The sequence below is a fragment of the Pseudophryne corroboree genome, chromosome 3 (assembly GCF_028390025.1).
Source record: "Pseudophryne corroboree isolate aPseCor3 chromosome 3, aPseCor3.hap2, whole genome shotgun sequence".
NCBI classification, from domain to species: Eukaryota; Metazoa; Chordata; class Amphibia; order Anura; family Myobatrachidae; genus Pseudophryne; species Pseudophryne corroboree.
In genome coordinates, this window is record NC_086446.1 from 62,206,924 (window position 1) to 62,227,681 (window position 20,758).

The window sequence follows — 20,758 nt, forward strand, 5'->3', positions numbered from 1 at the left end:
ACACAGCTACCTCATTGCGCCTCTGTTTTTATTTGCGTCATGTGCTGTTTGGGGAGTAGTTTTTGGAAGGGCCATCCTGCGTGACACTGCAGTGCCACTCCTAGATGGGCCAGGTGTTTGTGTCGGCCACTTGGGTCGCTGAGCTTAGTCACACAGCTACCTCATTGCGCCTCTTTTTTTCTTTGCGTCATGTGCTGTTTGGGGAGTGTTTTTTGGAAGGGCCATCCTGCGTGACACTGCAGTGCCACTCCTAGATGGGCCAGGTGTTTGTGTCGGCCACTAGGGTCGCTTAGCTTACTCATACAGCTACCTCATTGCGCCTCTTTTTTTCTTTGCGTCATGTGCTGTTTGGGGAGTAGTTTTTTTAAGGGCCAGCCTGCGTGACACTGCAGTGACACTCCTAGATGGGCCAGGTGTTTGTGTCGGCCACTAGGGTCGCTTAGCTTACTCACACAGCTACCTCATTGCGCCTCTTTTTTTCTTTGCGTCATGTGCTGTTTGGGGAGTGTTTTTTGGAAGGGCCATCCTGCGTGACACTGCAGTGCCACTCCTAGATGGGCCAGGTGTTTGTGTCGGCCACTAGGGTCGCTTAGCTTACTCACACAGCTACCTCATTGCGCCTCTTTTTTTCTTTGCGTCATGTGCTGTTTGGGGAGTAGTTTTTTGAAGGGCCATCCTGCGTGACACTGCAGTGCCACTCCTAGATGGGCCAGGTGTTTGTGTCGGCCACTAGGGTCGCTTAGCTTACTCACACAGCTACCTCATTGCGCCTCTTTTTTTCTTTGCGTCATGTGCTGTTTGGGGAGTGTTTTTTGGAAGGGCCATCCTGCGTGACACTGCAGTGCCACTCCTAGATAGGCCAGGTGTTTGTGTCGGCCACTTGGGTCGGTGAGCTTAGTCATCCAGCGACCTCGGTGCAAATTTTAGGACTAAAAATAATATTGTGAGGTGTGAGGTATTCAGAATAGACTGTAAATAAGTGTAAATTATGGTTATTGAGGTTGATAATACTATGGGATCAAAATTACCCCCAAATTAAATGATTTAAGCTGTTTTTTAGGTTTTTTTGAAAAAAACACCCGAATCCAAAACACACCCGAATCCGACAAAAAAAATTCGGTGAGGTTTTGCCAAAACGCGTTCGAACCCAAAACACGGCCGCGGAACCGAACGCAAAACCAAAACACAAAACCCGAAAAATTTCCGGTGCACATCTCTAGTATTTATATAACTGTCCTCTCAGTACAACAAATGGGCCACACAAGGCAATCACAAGACAATTAAATGCTATAATATCCATTTATTTGATCTAAGTATATTTATTGAACTTTGGGGCTTATTCAGGTTGAAACCCAAATCGCGATCCATCCGGAATTTTTGCGATCAACCTGCGGATGCATGCACAGGGCACGCCCTGTGCATACGCTCGCATTTACTGGGCGGGAGTGGGGTGGCAATGTTCCATTTCCTAGGCGGAGATGGAGCGTTGCGGACGCATCCTCAGGGAAATGGGGCGAGGCTGCGCAAACGAGGTGCATGGCGTGGGCGTGATCGGGGCAGCTGAGTGACATCACACGCAACTGCTTCAATCACAAAGATGGCGGCGAACCTCCTGCCATTGCAGCCAGGCTGCGCCGGCTGGAGGCTTCCTTACTTTCTGAGAACATGCTGAATTTAGAGCCCCTCAGCAAAGCCCTCTGCCCTGATCACCTTCCACAGCCCCTCAGCGCAGTCCTCAGTCAGGCCCCTTACCTCAACTCCATTTTCTAAATCCTGCCCTGCCCCAGTTACTCACTGACTGTGCGTGGGTGGGGACGATAGCAACCTATGATGTCACACCACTGCATCGCCATTTGTAGGGTCACTTCTGTGGTACATCTCAGCACTTCCCGCGCCAAGCCACAAGGAAGCTCAGCTGGAACAGGCCTTGAGATGGCCCTGCACACTCTGCTCCCTACTCTAGCAGCACTTGGAAGTTTTCATTCCAGTTTGCATTTTAGGGATGAGCCACCCCTCTTTCTGGGCTAAGGACCCCAGTCCCTGCAGTCACCCCCTGCTGGTAGTCCTGATTCTCAAAATGGTTGCCATTCTGAATGAAATCAGGGCTCTCCTCCTGTGCAAATACTGATGTTGAGAATTAGTCCGCTCTGTCATAAATTGTGTCCTCCTCCTGAAATAACACTGCACTAGATAGTATAGTGTCACAAACTGCAACATGATCTTACTGGTTTCATCAAACAGCACTAAAATGCACACAGTCAGGAACTCCAGCTACACACTGGTAACTTGCTGGCCATCATGTCTGCAATCCTGTGAGTGGTCCCCACCCATTCCTTCCCTTTTGTGACCTCATCTTTGTGAGCCTGAAAAAGGCCATTTTTTATTACATCCATAGGTTTTGCAGGGCCGATTCGGGTTTAGCGTAATCTGGGGAAGAACCTGGGTCAGCTGTGCAGAGGAATAGGGGTCTCAACCGGGTCCAATCGGGCTTGGTGTCGGGTCTAGAAAGCCGGGTTGGACTGTGGATTTTTGAGGAAAAGGGATATACGAGACATTTGTTTAAATCAGACTTTATTTCTTTTTAGTCACATTTTAATTATTTTCATACAATTCTTCTACTATACATTTTAACCAATAAGTCACTTTTGCTTTTGGGAATTAATTTATTTTAAATAAATGTAACAAAATGTACATTTTAAATGATAGTTCATCAATTACATACACCCTTTTTTCTATTTCTTGCTGATGAATTTTGTTATCCATGGTCTGTGCTGGCACCACCAAGCAATCACTTTATTAATAAGATATGCTTGGATAATAGGGGTAGAGATTAAGGGACTAATAAACTTCACACGTCAGATGCATACGCACGCCACTCAAGCACACTTATCTTAGTAAATAAAGACACAACAACATTAATTGGCGTGAAAGGGGTCAGCTTTTTATTTTGAGTGAGAGGGAGGCCTATTAATACTAAAACTAAAAATGCAGACTTCCCTGTCTAACTAAGGTGGCGGGGAGAAGAACGGTTAAGCATGATAAACAACTTAAACAACTTAATAAGGGTAATCCAAAATGATATGACCAAATAGAGCAATAAACATGTGTGTGAGGGGGCCTTCTGCCCCAGATGTTCCGAGATCGGCCTCCTGCCTCCATCCCAGACATCGAAAATCCAAAAATCCAAGGCCAGGGGTCGACCATCTGCCACTACCCCTGCCCACCAACAGTTTTAGGGACGGAGGTACGCTACGCCCCTACGGGGTAAACAATAGGGCCATCGGCCCCGATATCCACACATGTTCATGATCTATCATATGGGCCCACCAGGTATGGGGGTGCCCATCAATTAATAATAAGATTATAAAAATACCTAAAAGTTCACCCGAACTTACTAACGACAAACTCCATAAGTTAAACTAAAATAACCGTTCAGAAACCGGCCAGCTGCCAGGTTACTAAACCTGCCACCGCCACCTGAACCGAAAAAATGAAATATATGGAGAAAATGGGTAACCTAACCTGGGGGTGGGGGGGGGGGGGGGGGGGGGAGTGGGTCGCCCAATTTGACTTGAGGCAAAAACACAAAACTTCTTTAGCCGGGAAAAGCCGTAATTAAAACCAAGGATAAAACAAAAATTCCTCAAGGCCCCTGCAATCACAAAGTGCAACTGCGACGAGCGGCTAGTCCTCAAAAGGGGCGCACTGGGAGGAAAAGGCCTGATATAGCGTCTGACTGCACCAGACCTCCACCTACCCAGCGCCCGGACTTCGACCTCGGACCAACCCGCCGCATCGGCAGCTGACGCAGCGCCGATGCGGAAAGAGTGAGTCCCATAGTCAGCCGGGGATAGACCCAGGTACAAAATACAGCGCCCCAAAAGCGTTCGGAATTTGATATCTGGTCATCGGGGAACCGTCAGTATGGACGAGTAACCTGGGAGGTGTTGGAGGCCGCACGGACGAATAAGACCGGGCCATGACAACTGGACAAATGCCCCGCACACGAGCCCGACCCACTCGAACCCACAGCCCCCTGCCGACTACATCAGTCTTGGAGCGCTGAATCCTACCCCAAAAATCGTCGGAAGGTACAACAACGTGGGTCGCCAGCACGGGCGAGGCAGAAGTCCGAGAGACGGACACCAGCTCACCCACCATGAACGCACCTTGGAAGGCCATTGTAAAGGTCGCCATGAAGAGGCGAACCTCATATCCCCGTATCATATGCCCATATCCTCGTATTGTGAGTGCTGAATCCTACACCGCAAACCGTCGGGGCATATGTCGACGGCTTTTATTGCCAGAAAGGAAGGCCTATGAAATCTAAACTTGGATGAAAAACTCCCTCTCTAACTAAGAGACGGTTGAAATATTTATCACACATAGCAGAAAACAGACAGCACATGAAAAGAAAATATCTCAAAATTATAATTGAAATAATATCCTAAATGTTGGAGGGCCTTCTGCCCCGATGTTCCGGGATCAGCCTTCTGCCACCATCCCTGAGGGCCGGCTGCCCCAATGTTCAGGGATCGGCCTTCTGCCGCCATCCCTGACATCCCGAATCCAATGCAACTATGGGCCATCTGCCTTGTGAGGGTTTTACCACTATGGCCCCTCTCCAGAAGGTAACGACTCCACCGCTCCCAAGTGGCCAGACAAGCCGCGAAAGGTGCACGAGCCAAAGACATGTGGGCTACATCCTCCAATCCGCACACAGAAGCAGGACAGAAGTCCCTTTGGATTAGAGCTGCAGGAGCCAACTGCCTAAGTCGCTGCCAGTCGCTGCGAGAAAGGGTATCAGTAATTTTGTTGCACTCGGCCGATACACCCAGCATAGCAAGACTATCTGTGCAAAGACCCGCAGTACCGGCAAGGATGTAGACTCCTGCCTAATGATGGCAAAAACCACGCCCAAATTGCTGCACCAGAAGACCACCTGCTTGTGACGCAGGGCATAGCGCCAGAGCTCCAATGCGCCCAGCATGAGAAAAATTTTCAGCAACAGCAAGTGTGTCGTGAAGCGCTCGCCAATCGCAAGTGCCAGAGGTGTCCGTGAAAAGCTCCGGGGCAGTGCCAGACACGACCGCCTCCCACCCAACACAGACGCCGCTGAAACGAACCAGAAATTCATCCCTTGTACAGAAATACCTCCGAATTTCGAGGGACAATCTGAGAAAATTCCAACTGTCGCCCGCTCCCATTTTGCAAGCAAAATTAAACAGGCCCAAAGGGGATTGAGCCTGCATGAAAGTAAGCTTGCCCGCAGCAAGCGAATAAAGGATAGCAACGTGAAGCTGTAACACCTTATCCACTGGGAGCTTACAGAGGCCGGCGACCGAAGCAATCTGAAGTCCGAGACAAACTACGGATGCAGAGGGCCGCTAAAGCCGCTCAGGCGCCACCGGAACCCCGAAGTGTGCGAGTGCACTCCGCAACAAGCTAGCGCAGCGATCTGAGTCCCGTGGCCCGATCAAAAGGAAATCATTCAAGCTGTGCGAAAGTCGCCGATCGCCCGTCGCATGCTCCAGGCACCAATGGAGGAAAGAACGGAATCCCTCGAAGTATGCGCATCTATGTAATAGCCATCGCCCAATATAAAATACCCATAAACCGAAAGGCCGAAGGGTGCAGAGGGAGAAGACGAAATGCTGACTGGATGTCCAAGTTACACATCACGGCCCCCGTTCCAAAGGACCTAAAGGTGTCTATGGCCGAAACGAAGGACAGGTAAATGACTCTACACTGATAATCGGAGATAGCATCATTTATGGAGGAGCCTAAATTCGCCCTTGGTCTTCTTGGGCACTATCCCGACGGGGGACAAGACCAAATCCGGTAAGGGGGGGGGGTCCAAAAAGGGGCCTATCGTCCTGCCCAAGGAAACCTCAGCCCGAACATTGTGCCGGAGCACGACCGGAAACTCCAGAGCCGAACGCAGGTTCGTACCAACCCCGGGACCCACTAGCACAGATATCGGCAAGGAGATGCCGAACGCGAAACCCGAGAGCAAAAATTGGGCGTCCACCCGCCGCGGGTACCCTCGCAGCCAGGGTATGAGCGCCAGTAATCTAATTGGTGTGGGGGCCAAGGACAGCACCTTGGGCTGCGGGAACCCGATTCTGTCGGGTCTGCGAGCCGGAGTTACCCCGTGTCCCAGGACTGGTGCAGTCCTTGATCCCATGGGCTCCGCCACATCCGATGCAGGAGCGACAAAAATGACACCTACCACCCAACTCACATTGGGCATTACTGAAAGTGAAGCATTTACCATGCCCTGTACGGGATGGACCGTCTCAAAAAGCAGCAGAACGAGAGCCAGGCCGCTTTGGCCACCGTCTCGCCGTACTGCCCTCACCGGTGGCCACGGAGGCCATCGGCAGCTCCGAGCACAATTCGACATCCATAATACCGAAAATTGAGATCTCCCGGCCGAGCAGAGTGCGCCGGAAGACCTAATAGTGACGTCGCCCAGCCGACCCTTTATACTCTGGGTACGGCACGTGTATAAGGAATTGATAGAGCACTAGGTTCATGTGCACGTCCGGGAGCGTCTATAAATAACACGCTGCGTAGATTAACATGCACCTAACCCAATTAGGGTAGGATCGCAAAGCGGTTTCGCTGCCCTGTCCATGTCCATGTAGCCGAAAGCAAAGCTTAACGATCAACACTAGTGAGGGAGCAGATATTGACGTATTGGCCCTTACGGATCCCGTCCCGGACCCGGGGCATCAGACCACGTTGTACCGCCGTGTTAGCGCAGTGAACGGTGTCCGACACGAATGACACTTGCGAGGCGGAAGAGGTTGAATACCGGCGCTCGCGCTGTTTGACCCTGTGCAAACCGCCGTCGGAGGACACCCCCTCCGAGAACGTTAAGCCAAGGGATGAGTCCGTGCCCCGACGCCTACGCCTGTGTCTACTGCGCTTGCTGAAAAACCTTACGCGTACGTCTACCCTCGCTAGAGGACGGGACTGAGTACTAGATCCCAACCCGCTAAGGGGGGGGGGGGGTAACCGCACTGCCCCGGGACAAGTCAGGGTTCGAAGAAAACTAACCTGCACGAGAAGCAACTCCGTCCGTCCCTGTATCCTTCGGATGACTCACTGAGGCACCGGCCGACTCCATTCCGGTCCCGACGTCCACGACTGGGGAGACAAAAGAGACATAGTTCCCGTGGACCCCACCGGTCCCACAGCCGCCAGAGGACAGGAGCGGCGTAAGCGTCTGAGCGAAGCTATCAGCCAAAGAAGCGGTGTCCGGCCCCTGTGCCCCGTGTACGGAGGATGACAAAGGGAAGGGGGGGCACCGCCGACATGACTGTGGCACAAATGGCGCACAAAACGGTGGCATCTACCAAAGGAGTGGATGCCGTAGCTCCAAGCTCAGACACGGAACGCGAGTGCATCTACCAAAGGAGTGGATGCCGTAGCTCCAAGCTCAGACACGGAACGCGAGTCCCGCGCCCCAACGGGAGGTTCGCAAACCACCCGTAGAGAGAAGGACCCGGAAGAGACCTAACTGCCGGGTATAACGGCAGATCTGTCCTGCCACGATAAAACCTGGCTGAACTGCCTGCGCTGCGCCTCCTCCTATCCTGAGCATAGGCCTCAGGATGAGAAACCGGATTGTCATCACCGCTAGATGGGGGCAGAGCAACGTCCGACTGAAGGCTGACCGCAGCCGTGTCGGAAGTAGGAATCTGGACACGGGGAGGGCCAGATCGCTTGCCACCCGCATGCGCATGCCACCCATCATGCGGCGAGTGACCGGCAGCTGGGACCCCAGCCTATGACCGACAGGGGCTGCACGGCCATGTCTGGCAGCAGAAGAAATCGGTACGCGAGCCAACCCAGAAGGGGCTGGCGCCACGGGGCCAACCTCGGCAGGAGAGGCCTGGCGGCCCGTCCCTCCGCGGGCGGACGCGGAAAGACCCCGTCCGACGGGCCCTGCCAGGTACAATGGCGGCAACAGGACATCTGCGGCCGCAGAGCGGGAACGCCGCCCTGCCACGGGAGGGCGCTACCCGGACCTGAGAGCACCAATGGGAGTAAGCCTCATATGGGCCCCCCTGGTGACTGCAGGAAATGCCGTCACGCGCGCGCCGTCGGACCCCTCGGGTCCGCCTGCCACACGCCCCCCCCCTGGAGCGTGTCACCCGGTATCAAATTATAATATGTGGGTGTGGCCTGGCTGGCCTTGATTATTATTTATGTATTTTATTTATTTATATATTTTTATATTATTATTTTTTTATTTTTATTATTATTTAATTATTTTTTACTTATGCCCCATGGCTGGGGAGAGCCACCGAGCAGCAGGGCGGGAACGCTGTCCCGGCCCCACATGACTCATGCGGCCGGCAGCCGGGCCGAGCGTGGGATCAGGGACGGCGCGACGCGGTCCCTGTCAGGCCGCCTCAGCAGCAGCTGGACCTCCCGCGCTCCATCCACGGCCGCAGCCAGCGGCGGGGACGGAGAGGAGAGCGCGACGCAGTGGAGCACGGGCGGGCGGCCGAGCCCGGCCGCGCCCGCCATGAGTCTCCTGTCCAGCAGCCGCACCAGGTCTACCCCGGGCCGGCCGGACCTCAGTGGAATCCAGGAGCCGGGCGGGGAGGCCCGCGCTACGAGCTCAGGCTGAGGCTGCAACAAGTTAGCTAGAGGGATAGAACAGAGTAAGGGAGCAGGATTGGAAACAGCAGAGGTAACTAGAAGGAAGAATAGGGAAGGAAGAAGCGAGTGGGAAAAATAAGAGAGAAGAGAGCTAGGAAATGAAAACAAGAATTGAAAATGAACAGGTAAGATTAATTCAGTAGTACTTGCAGTTCACGGAAAAACAGGAAAAGAGGCAGGCTGTCCAAAGTCTGCAGACTATATATATGTCAGACCAGCCCCTATACAGAATCCAGCCAATCACAATCCAGGCAGTTTCCCTTACGTTCCTCCCACAAAAACTGTAACCCCTTCCATGCCAGAGTGATGCATTAAGAGGCGTGCCGCATGCCCAGCCGGTGAGCTTATGCTGTCTCGGCCACAGTCATAACCTACGCAGTCTTTCAGACCTGGTTGCTGCTGCAAATTTGTTAGCAGTTGGGCAAAATCATTGGCCTAATTCAGACTTGATCGTAGCCGTGCGCTACGATTAGTTACTCATACATGCGGGGGGGATGCCCAGCACAGGGCTAGTCTGCCCCGCATGTCTGGCTCACCCTTCCCGCACAGCGGCGATGCTTTTGTATATGACGAGTAGCTCCCTACCAGCGCAGCTCCTGCACGCTGGCAGGGAGCTACTCGTCGCTGTCAAGGTCGCAGCGGCTGCGTATGATGTCACGCTGCCGCTGCGCCCCACACCCCACCTGGTCAAGGCACGCCTGCATTGCCTGGACTGCGCCCTCAACACGGCGGCCAAATACCACCGGCCCGCCCCCTACCGCCCAGCAGAGGCTATCGCAGGGCTGAGATAGCCGTCTGAGATGGTGCACTGAGGCGCCGGTGCATGCGCAGTCCAGACCTAATCGGCTGCTGTGCGAAAATACACATCAGTGATAGAGATGAGCGGGTTCGGTTTCTCTGAATCCGAACCCGCCCGAACTTCATGTTTTTTTTCACGGGTCCGAGCGCCTCGGATCTTCCCGCCTTGCTCGGTTAACCCGAGCGCGCCCGAACGTCATCATGATGCTGTCGGATTCTCGCGAGACTCGGATTCTATATAAGGAGCCGCGCGTCGCCGCCATTTTCACACGTGCATTGAGATTGATAGGGAGAGGATGTGGCTGGCGTCCTCTCCATTTAGATTAGGAGAGAGAGAGAGAGATTGACCTGAGGCTGATACTGTAGAAGAGAGTGCAGAGTTTAGTGACTGACCACAGTGACCACCAGACAGTGCAGTTGTTTTATTTAATATATCCGTTCTCTGCCTGAAAAAAACGATACACACAGTGACTCAGTCACATACCATATCTGTGTGCACTGCTCAGCCCAGTGTGCTGCATCATCTATGTATATATTATATATCTGACTGTGCTCAGCTCACACAGCTTATAATTGTGGGGGAGACTGGGGAGCACTGCAGTGCCAGTTATAGGTTATAACAGGAGCCAGGAGTACATAATATTATATTAAAATTAAACAGTGCACACTTTTGCTGCAGGAGTGCCACTGCCAGTGTGACTGACCAGTGACCTGACCACACTGACCACCAGTATAGTTAGTAGTATACTATATTGTGATTGCCTGAAAAAGTTAAACACTCGTCGTGTGACTTCACTTGTGTGGTGTTTTTTTTTTATTCTATAAAAAACTCATTCTGCTGACAGACAGTGTCCAGCAGGTCCGTCATTATATAATATATATACCTGTCCGGCTGCAGTAGTGATATATATATATTTTTTATATCATTATTTATCATCCAGTCGCAGCAGACACAGTACGGTAGTTCACGGCTGTAGCTACCTCTGTGTCGGCACTCGGCAGTCCATCCATAATTGTATAAAACCTACCCGTGTTTTTTTTTTCTTTCTTCTTTATACATACATACTACTACATCTCTTTATCAACCAGTCTATATTAGCAGCAGACACAGTACAGTACGGTAGTTCACGGCTGTGGCTACCTCTGTGTCGGCACTCGGCAGTCCGTCCATAATTGTATACCACCTAACCGTGGTTTTTTTTTTCTTTCTTCTTTATACATACATACTACGACATCTCTTTATCAACCAGTCTATATTAGCAGCAGACACAGTACAGTACGGTAGTTCACGGCTGTGGCTACCTCTGTGTCGGCACTCGGCAGTCCGTCCATAATTGTATACCACCTACCCGTGGTTTTTTTTTCTTTCTTCTTTATACATACATACTACGACATCTCTTTATCAACCAGTCTATATTAGCAGCAGACACAGTACAGTACGGTAGTTCACGGCTGTGGCTACCTCTGTGTCGGCACTCGGCAGTCCGTCCATAATTGTATACCACCTAATCGTGGTTTTTTTTTCTTTCTTCTTTATACATACATACTACGACATCTCTTTATCAACCAGTCTATATTAGCAGCAGACACAGTACAGTACGGTAGTTCACGGCTGTGGCTACCTCTGTGTCGGCACTCGGCAGTCCGTCTATAATTGTATACCACCTACCCGTGGTTTTTTTTTCTTTCTTCTTTATACATACATACTACGACATCTCTTTATCAACCAGTCTATATTAGCAGCAGACACAGTACAGTACGGTAGTTCACGGCTGTGGCTACCTCTGTGTCTGCACTCGGCAGTCCATCCATAATTGTATACCACCTACCCGTGGTTTTTTTTTCTTTCTTCTTTATACATACATACTACTACATCTCTTTATCAACCAGTCTATATTAGCAGCAGACACAGTACAGTACGGTAGTTCACGGCTGTGGCTACCTCTGTGTCGGCACTCGGCAGTCCGTCCATAATTGTATACCACCTAACCGTGGTTTTTTTTTCTTTCTTCTTTATACATACATACTACGACATCTCTTTATCAACCAGTCTATATTAGCAGCAGACACAGTACAGTACGGTAGTTCACGGCTGTGGCTACCTCTGTGTCGGCACTCGGCAGTCCGTCCATAATTGTATACCACCTACCCGTGGTTTTTTTTTCTTTCTTCTTTATACATACATACTACGACATCTCTTTATCAACCAGTCTATATTAGCAGCAGACACAGTACAGTACGGTAGTTCACGGCTGTGGCTACCTCTGTGTCGGCACTCGGCAGTCCGTCCATAATTGTATACCACCTAACCGTGGTTTTTTTTTCTTTCTTCTTTATACATACATACTACGACATCTCTTTATCAACCAGTCTATATTAGCAGTAGACACAGTACAGTACGGTAGTTCACGGCTGTGGCTACCTCTGTGTCGGCACTCGGCAGTCCGTCCATAATTGTATACCACCTACCCGTGTTTTTTTTTCTTTCTTCTTTATACATACATACTACGACATCTCTTTATCAACCAGTCTATATTAGCAGCAGACACAGTACAGTACGGTAGTTCACGGCTGTGGCTACCTCTGTGTCTGCACTCGGCAGTCCGTCCATAATTGTATACTAGTATCCATCCATCTCCATTGTTTACCTGAGGTGCCTTTTAGTTGTGCCTATTAAAATATGGAGAACAAAAATGTTGAGGTTCCAAAATTAGGGAAAGATCAAGATCCACTTCCACCTCGTGCTGAAGCTGCTGCCACTAGTCATTGCCGAGACGATGAAATGCCAGCAACGTCGTCTGCCAAGGCCGATGCCCAATGTCATAGTACAGAGCATGTCAAATCCAAAACACCAAATATCAGAAAAAAAAGGACTCCAAAACCTAAAATAAAATTGTCGGAGGAGAAGCGCAAACTTGCCAATATGCCATTTACCACACGGAGTGGCAAGGAACGGCTGAGGCCCTGGCCTATGTTCATGGCTAGTGGTTCAGCTTCACATGAGGATGGAAGCAATCAGCCTCTCGCTAGAAAAATGAAAAGACTCAAGCTGGCAAAAGCAGCACAGCAAAGAACTGTGCATTCTTCGAAATCCCAAATCCACAAGGAGAGTCCAATTGTGTCGGTTGCGATGCCTGACCTTCCCAACACTGGACGTGAAGAGCATGCGCCTTCCACCATTTGCACGCCCCATGCAAGTGCTGGAAGGAGCACCCGCAGTCCAGTTCCTGATAGTCAGATTGAAGATGTCAGTGTTGAAGTACACCAGGATGAGGAGGATATGGGTGTTGCTGGCGCTGGGGAGGAAATTGACCAGGAGGATTCTGATGGTGAGGTGGTTTGTTTAAGTCAGGCACCCGGGGAGACACCTGTTGTCCGTGGGAGGAATATGGCCGTTGACATGCCAGGTGAAAATACCAAAAAAATCAGCTCTTCGGTGTGGAGGTATTTCAACAGAAATGCGGACAACAGGTGTCAAGCCGTGTGTTCCCTTTGTCAAGCTGTAATAAGTAGGGGTAAGGACGTTAACCACCTCGGAACATCCTCCCTTATACGTCACCTGCAGCGCATTCATAATAAGTCAGTGACAAGTTCAAAAACTTTGGGTGACAGCGGAAGCAGTCCACTGACCAGTAAATCCCTTCCTCTTGTAACCAAGCTCACGCAAACCACCCCACCAACTCCCTCAGTGTCAATTTCCTCCTTCCCCAGGAATGCCAATAGTCCTGCAGGCCATGTCACTGGCAATTCTGATGATTCCTCTCCTGCCTGGGATTCCTCCGATGCATCCTTGCGTGTAACGCCTACTGCTGCTGGCGCTGCTGTTGTTGCTGCTGGGAGTCGATGGTCATCCCAGAGGGGAAGTCGTAAGACCACTTTTACTACTTCCACCAAGCAATTGACTGTCCAACAGTCCTTTGCGAGGAAGATGAAATATCACAGCAGTCATCCTACTGCAAAGCGGATAACTGAGGCCTTGGCATCCTGGGTGGTGAGAACCGTGGTTCCGGTATCCATCATTACTGCAGAGCCAACTAGAGACTTGTTGGAGGTACTGTGTCCCCGGTACCAAATACCATCTAGGTTCCATTTCTCTAGGCAGGCGATACCGAAAATTTACACAGACCTCAGAAAAAGAGTCACCAGTGTCCTAAAAAATGCAGCTGTACCCAATGTCCACTTAACCACGGACATGTGGACAAGTGGAGCAGGGCAGGGTCAGGACTATATGACTGTGACAGCCCACTGGGTAGATGTATGGACTCCCGCCGCAAGAACAGCAGCGGCGGCACCAGTAGCAGCATCTCGCAAACGCCAACTCTTTCCTAGGCAGGCTACGCTTTGTATCACCGCTTTCCAGAATACGCACACAGCTGAAAACCTCTTACGGCAACTGAGGAAGATCATTGCGGAATGGCTTACCCCAATTGGACTCTCCTGTGGATTTGTGGCATCGGACAACGCCAGCAATATTGTGTGTGCATTAAATATGGGCAAATTCCAGCACGTCCCATGTTTTGCACATACCTTGAATTTGGTGGTGCAGAATTATTTAAAAAACGACAGGGGCGTGCAAGAGATGCTGTCGGTGGCCAGAAGAATTGCGGGACACTTTCGGCGTACAGGCACCACGTACAGAAGACTGGAGCACCACCAAAAACTACTGAACCTGCCCTGCCATCATCTGAAGCAAGAAGTGGTAACGAGGTGGAATTCAACCCTCTATATGCTTCAGAGGTTGGAGGAGCAGCAAAAGGCCATTCAAGCCTATACAATTGAGCACGATATAGGAGGTGGAATGCACCTGTCTCAAGCGCAGTGGAGAATGATTTCAACGTTGTGCAAGGTTCTGATGCCCTTTGAACTTGCCACACGTGAAGTCAGTTCAGACACTGCCAGCCTGAGTCAGGTCATTCCCCTCATCAGGCTTTTGCAGAAGAAGCTGGAGACATTGAAGGAGGAGCTAACACGGAGCGATTCCGCTAGGCATGTGGGACTTGTGGATGGAGCCCTTAATTCGCTTAACAAGGATTCACGGGTGGTCAATCTGTTGAAATCAGAGCACTACATTTTGGCCACCGTGCTCGATCCTAGATTTAAAGCCTACCTTGGATCTCTCTTTCCGGCAGACACAAGTCTGCTGGGGTTGAAAGACCTGCTGGTGACAAAATTGTCAAGTCAAGCGGAACGCGACCTGTCAACATCTCCTCCTTCACATTCTCCCGCAACTGGGGGTGCGAGGAAAAGGCTCAGAATTCCGAGCCCACCCGCTGGCGGTGATGCAGGGCAGTCTGGAGCGACTGCTGATGCTGACATCTGGTCCGGACTGAAGGACCTGACAACGATTACGGACATGTCGTCTACTGTCACTGCATATGATTCTCTCACCATTGAAAGAATGGTGGAGGATTATATGAGTGACCGCATCCAAGTAGGCACGTCACACAGTCCATACTTATACTGGCAGGAAAAAGAGGCAATTTGGAGGCCATTGCACAAACTGGCTTTATTCTACCTAAGTTGCCCTCCCACAAGTGTGTACTCCGAAAGAGTGTTTAGTGCCGCCGCTCACCTTGTCAGCAATCGGCGTACGAGGTTACATCCAGAAAATGTGGAGAAGATGATGTTCATTAAAATGAATTATATTCAATTCCTCCGCGGAGACATTGACCAGCAGCAATTTCCTCCACAAAGTACACAGGGAGCTGAGATGGTGGATTCCAGTGGGGACGAATTGATAATCTGTGAGGAGGGGGATGTACACGGTGATATATCGGAGGGTGATGATGAGGTGGACATCTTGCCTCTGTAGAGCCAGTTTGTGCAAGGAGAGATTAATTGCTTCTTTTTTTGGGGGGGTCCAAACCAACCCGTTATATCAGTCACAGTCGTGTGGCAGACCCTGTCACTGAAATGATGGGTTGGTTAAAGTGTGCATGTCCTGTTTTGTTTATACAACATAAGGGTGGGTGGGAGGGCCCAAGGACAATTCCATCTTGCACCTCTTTTTTCTTTTATTTTTCTTTGCGTCATGTGCTGTTTGGGGAGGGTTTTTTGGAAGGGACATCCTGCGTGACACTGCAGTGCCACTCCTAAATGGGCCCGGTGTTTGTGTCGGCCACTAGGGTCGCTAATCTTACTCACACAGTCAGCTACCTCATTGCGCCTCTTTTTTTCTTTGCGTCATGTGCTGATTGGGGAGGGTTTTTTGGAAGGGACATCCTGCGTGACACTGCAGTGCCACTCCTAAATGGGCCCGGTGTTTGTGTCGGCCACTAGGGTCGCTAATCTTACTCACACAGCTACCTCATTGCGCCTCTTTTTTTCTTTGCGTCATGTGCTGATTGGGGAGGGTTTTTTGGAAGGGACATCCTGCGTGACACTGCAGTGCCACTCCTAAATGGGCCCGGTGTTTGTGTCGGCCACTAGGGTCGCTAATCTTACTCACACAGTCAGCTACCTCATTGCGCCTCTTTTTTTCTTTGCGTCATGTGCTGATTGGGGAGGGTTTTTTGGAAGGGACATCCTGCGTGACACTGCAGTGCCACTCCTAAATGGGCCCGGTGTTTGTGTCGGCCACTAGGGTCGCTAATCTTACTCACACAGTCAGCTACCTCATTGCGCCTCTTTTTTTCTTTGCGTCATGTGCTGATTGGGGAGGGTTTTTTGGAAGGGACATCTTGCGTGACACTGCAGTGCCACTCCTAAATGGGCCTGGTGTTTGTGTCGGCCACTAGGGTCGCTAATCTTACTCACACAGTCAGCTACCTCATTGCGCCTCTTTTTTTCTTTGCGTCATGTGCTGATTGGGGAGGGTTTTTTGGAAGGGACATCCTGCGTGACACTGCAGTGCCACTCCTAAATGGGCCCGGTGTTTGTGTCGGCCACTAGGGTCGCTAATCTTACTCACACAGTCAGCTACCTCATTGCGCCTCTTTTTTTCTTTGCGTCATGTGCTGATTGGGGAGGGTTTTTTGGAAGGGACATCCTGCGTGACACTGCAGTGCCACTCCTAAATGGGCCCGGTGTTTGTGTCGGCCACTAGGGTCGCTTATCTTACTCACACAGTCAGCTACCTCATTGCGCCTCTTTTTTTCTTTGCGTCATGTGCTGATTGGGGAGGGTTTTTTGGAAGGGACATCCTGCGTGACACTGCAGTGCCACTCCTAGATGGGCCAGGTGTTTGTGTCGGCCACTAGTGTCGCTTAGCTTAGTCATCCAGCGACCTCGGTACAAATTTTAGGACTAAAAATAATATTGTGAGGTGTGAGGTATTCAGAATAGACTGAAAATGAGTGGAAATTATGGTTTTTGAGGTTAATAATAATATGGGATCAAAATGACCCCCAAATTCTATGATTTAAGCTGTTTTTTAGGGTTTTTTGAAAAAAACACCCGAATCCAAAACACACCCGAATCCGACAAAAAAAATTCGGTGAGGTTTTGCCAAAACGCGGTCGAACCCAAAACACGGCCGCGGAACCGAACCCAAAACCAAAACACAAAACCCGAAAAATTTCAGGCGCTCATCTCTAATCAGTGATCAGGTCTGAATTAGGCCCCATGTGCACTGCAGGTGTGACATGTGCAGAAAAACTTTGATTTGAGTGGGTTATTTTGTTTCTGTGCAGGGTAAATACTGGCTGCTTTATTTTTACACTGCAATTCAGATTGCAGATTGAACGCACGCCACCCAAATCTAACTCTCTCTGCACATGTTATATCTGCCCCCCTGCAGTGCACATGGGGCCTAATTCAGACCTGGTTGCCTGCAGGCTATATTTTGCACTGCTGCAACCAGGTTATCGCCGCCCATAGGGGAAGGGGGATTTGCTGTGCATAGCTGCACAAACAAAAAGTTACTTACTCACCCGCTGTGAAGATCCTTGCTGGGGCTGACGTAAGGATCCCTCCTTGGAAACGGCCGGGCATGCCTGCGTTTTCTTCAACACTCCCAGAAAACAGGGAGTTGACACCCCCAGACGGCCTCTTCCTGTCAATCTTCTTGCGTTCGTCGCTTCAAACGATTTCTTCACTGTTTTCGTCACTGCCCAGCGACGGCCCCCACGCATGTGCAGTTCAGACCCGATCGCACGGCTGCAAAAAATTGCAGCGTAAGATCGGGTCTGAATGACCCCTCAGGTTTTGCTCAACTGCTAACAAATTTGCAGCAGCGATCAGGTCTGAATTAGGCCCTAAGTCACTTAAGTATGGTACTTTTAGATCATATGTTTGACTTGAGGTTTTTTCACATCCTAGTAGCTGAATTATACAGCAAGATGGTGTTTACCAGCGCTGTAACTAGGTATGTGCGCTGTGTGCCTCGCACACAGCGCAGGATGACCTGTGGCTCATCCAGCCGCCAGCAAAATAGATATTAAACAGGTGATGAGTGACTGTCAGCTCCGCCTCTCTCCTCCCCCTCCACCCCAAGCCGGAGCTTTCAGTGTAAATGCGGGAAGCCGCGAGTAATGCCCGCCCCCGCATATTGGTAACACTGAGCTGCAATCACCTCCACCTCCTCTTCCAGCCAAGCCGGAGTTTATAGTGCAGCAGCGTGGGAAGCTGCGATTAATGTCCGCCCCCTCATCATGGTTACACTGAGCCACGCGAACATATTGCCTGACCCCCCCACACATCCGCAGGAGCTTACAGCAGCGCCTGGAGAGTCCCTCTGTGCAGTGCCTGTGGCAGTTGAGATCCACCTTCTCCCCCGGCTCCTACAGTGACAGTCTGAAGGGAGTTATAGCCGAGGAACCGCTCAGTTCAGGACAAAAGGTAAAATCGGCATAAACAAGCAGCACAGCATGAGAGAGAGGCGAAGGTTGGGAGGCACAGGGGCAAATGCAGTATATTTCGGGGGGGGGAGGGGGGGTTATATAAACACCATAATGTGTAAAAGGGGACTCTACTGCCGCAATATGTAAAAAGGAGCTCTACCTGCCGTAATGTGTCAGAGGAGATTCTACCTGCCGTAATGTGTCAAAGGGGATTCTACCTGCTATAATGTATCAGAGGGGACTCTACCTGCCGTTATGTGTAAATGGGGACTCTACCTGCCGCAATGTGTCAGAGGGGAGTCTACCTGCCGTAATGTGTCAAAGGGGACTCTACCTGCCGTAATGTATAAATGGGAACTCTACCTGCCGTAATGTGTAAATGGGCACTCTACCTGCCGTAATGTGTCAGAGGGGATTCTACCTGCCATAATGTGTCAGAGGGGATTCTACCTGCCGTAATGTTTCAAAGGGGACTCTACCTTCCGTAATGTATAAATGGGAACTCTACCTGTCGTAATGTATAAATGGGGATTCTACCTGCCGTAATGTGTAAATGGGGACTCTACCTGTTGTAATGTGTAAAGGGGGAGTCTATCTGCCATAATGTGTAAAAGGGGGACTCTGCCTGCCGTAATGTGTAAATGGGGTCTCTGTCTGCCATACTGTGTAAAAAGGGACTCTACCTGCTGTAATGTGTGACAGGGGACTCTACCTTGCGTAATGTGTGTAAGTGGTACTACTTTTTGGCGTAATTTGAATAATGGAGACTACTGTGCAGCGTAACATGAATTGGTATTATTTTGTGGTCATGCCCCTTCCACATGAAGCCACACCCCTATATTTTTGGTGCACACCTAAGACGCGCACTGACCCTGTTTTGAATATAGGGTGGGCACCAATGCTGTTTCTTGCACACAGTGCTAAAATGTCTAGTTACGTCATTGGCATCTACATTACAATTTTAGTCTTTCAGTTATAATTTCATGTTGATTTTGAAGATGAAAATAAGAAATAACCTAATCCAGATCCCTCATCTCTCATCAGGTTACAGGGCTGTGAGCTGACCTCCTCCTGCTGTGATGATCTCTGCTCTGTTATTACTACAAACCGCTCTCTGACCAGACTGGACCTGTCATACAATGCTCTGGAGGACTCTGGAATAAAACTTCTGTGTGAGGGACTGAGACATCCAGCCTGTGTCCTACAGGATCTTAGGTAAGATCTGTCTCAGTGTTTATATAACTGTTCTCTCAGCCAGAGGGGTTGGGTATAATTTGCCAGCGGTCAGGATGCTGGTGGTCAGAAAACTGGTGGTCGCCGCCGTTTCACCCCCATCCCCAGCCCATCGATCGCCTCTGCCTGTCAATCAGGCAGAGGAGAGCGCTGTCCTACTACGGCTTTCGGCCGTCTCGTATGCGCAGGCGCACTACGGCACTGGCGCATGCGCAGCAGGGACCCGTTCGCTCTGCTGCGTCAAAACACATAACCCTCTATGTGTTATGTTATAGATTTGTAAATCTAACATGAAATAATTTTACTGTATTTCAAAACCATAACTCTGGAAAAAGAAAGAGAAAGTTAGGACAAATACAGTTCTCGGAGTGATCTGAGGACACAGGGCCCAATTCATGATTGCATGTAAATGCTGATGTTAACGCAAGTGAGTGATTATCGGCAGATAACGCATGCACTGCATATGTGTCAAAATACTGTTCTGCTTCTGCTCACTGTCAGCTGTGAGCTCATAGGTACAAAAACATGGCGTCTGCATCGCTACTGCTGTGTCCAGTCTGTGAAGCCACACGGCTGCCCTATCAGTCAATGGCCCTCATTCCGAGTTGATCGCAGCAGGAATTTTGTTAGCAGTTGGGCAAAACCATGTGCACTGCAGGGGGGCAGATATAACATGTGCAGAGAGAGTTAGATTTGGGTGGGTTATTTTGTTTCTGTGCAGGGTAAATACTGGCTGCTTTATTTTTACACTGCAATTTAGATTGCAGATTGAACACGTGTAATCATGTATTGGGTCCACAGCCCCTTAAACTAGGTACGATGGTGCGACCCCGCAATGTGGTGATGTGATGCAACAATATATCGCTTTGCCGTGCACAGGGCCTGATTCAGAGTTGGATGCAATATTGATGTTGTACACAGTAGAACGATTATTTGCCACTGTGCGAGCTCCATAACTACACTTAGCACAAGCAGCGATTGATTAGCGATAGTGCATGCACAGAGAATTTAACCACAAAGTGAGTGACAGGTTGTCAGCATTTGGGGAAGGTAACAGAGGGTGGCTTGACAAACTTTCACAGTGGCGGTAATAAGCAAATGTTAGTTTCAGCCTTCCCCATGTGTATTAACATGTGCCAAACAATGCAAGCTTGAGATGCCCATTTTCAACACCCATGACATGTTACTCTGCCATCTACACATAATTAATTTCACCATCCAGACCTGCATTAGCCCAATGCTGCTGAGATGGGGGGAGTGGGTACTAA

At 50.1% G+C, this 20,758-nt stretch overlaps 1 protein-coding gene across 1 annotated transcript in view; it reads left to right on the plus strand.

The window, feature by feature from the left end:
* Positions 1–20,758, plus strand: part of LOC135054728 (NACHT, LRR and PYD domains-containing protein 3-like) — a 470,020-nt gene that overhangs the window by 260,149 nt on the left and 189,113 nt on the right. Inside the window, exon 9 of the mRNA XM_063958025.1 lies at positions 19,302–19,472. Coding sequence (XP_063814095.1) covers positions 19,302–19,472 — 171 coding nt within the window. The remainder of the gene's footprint in view (positions 1–19,301; positions 19,473–20,758) is intronic.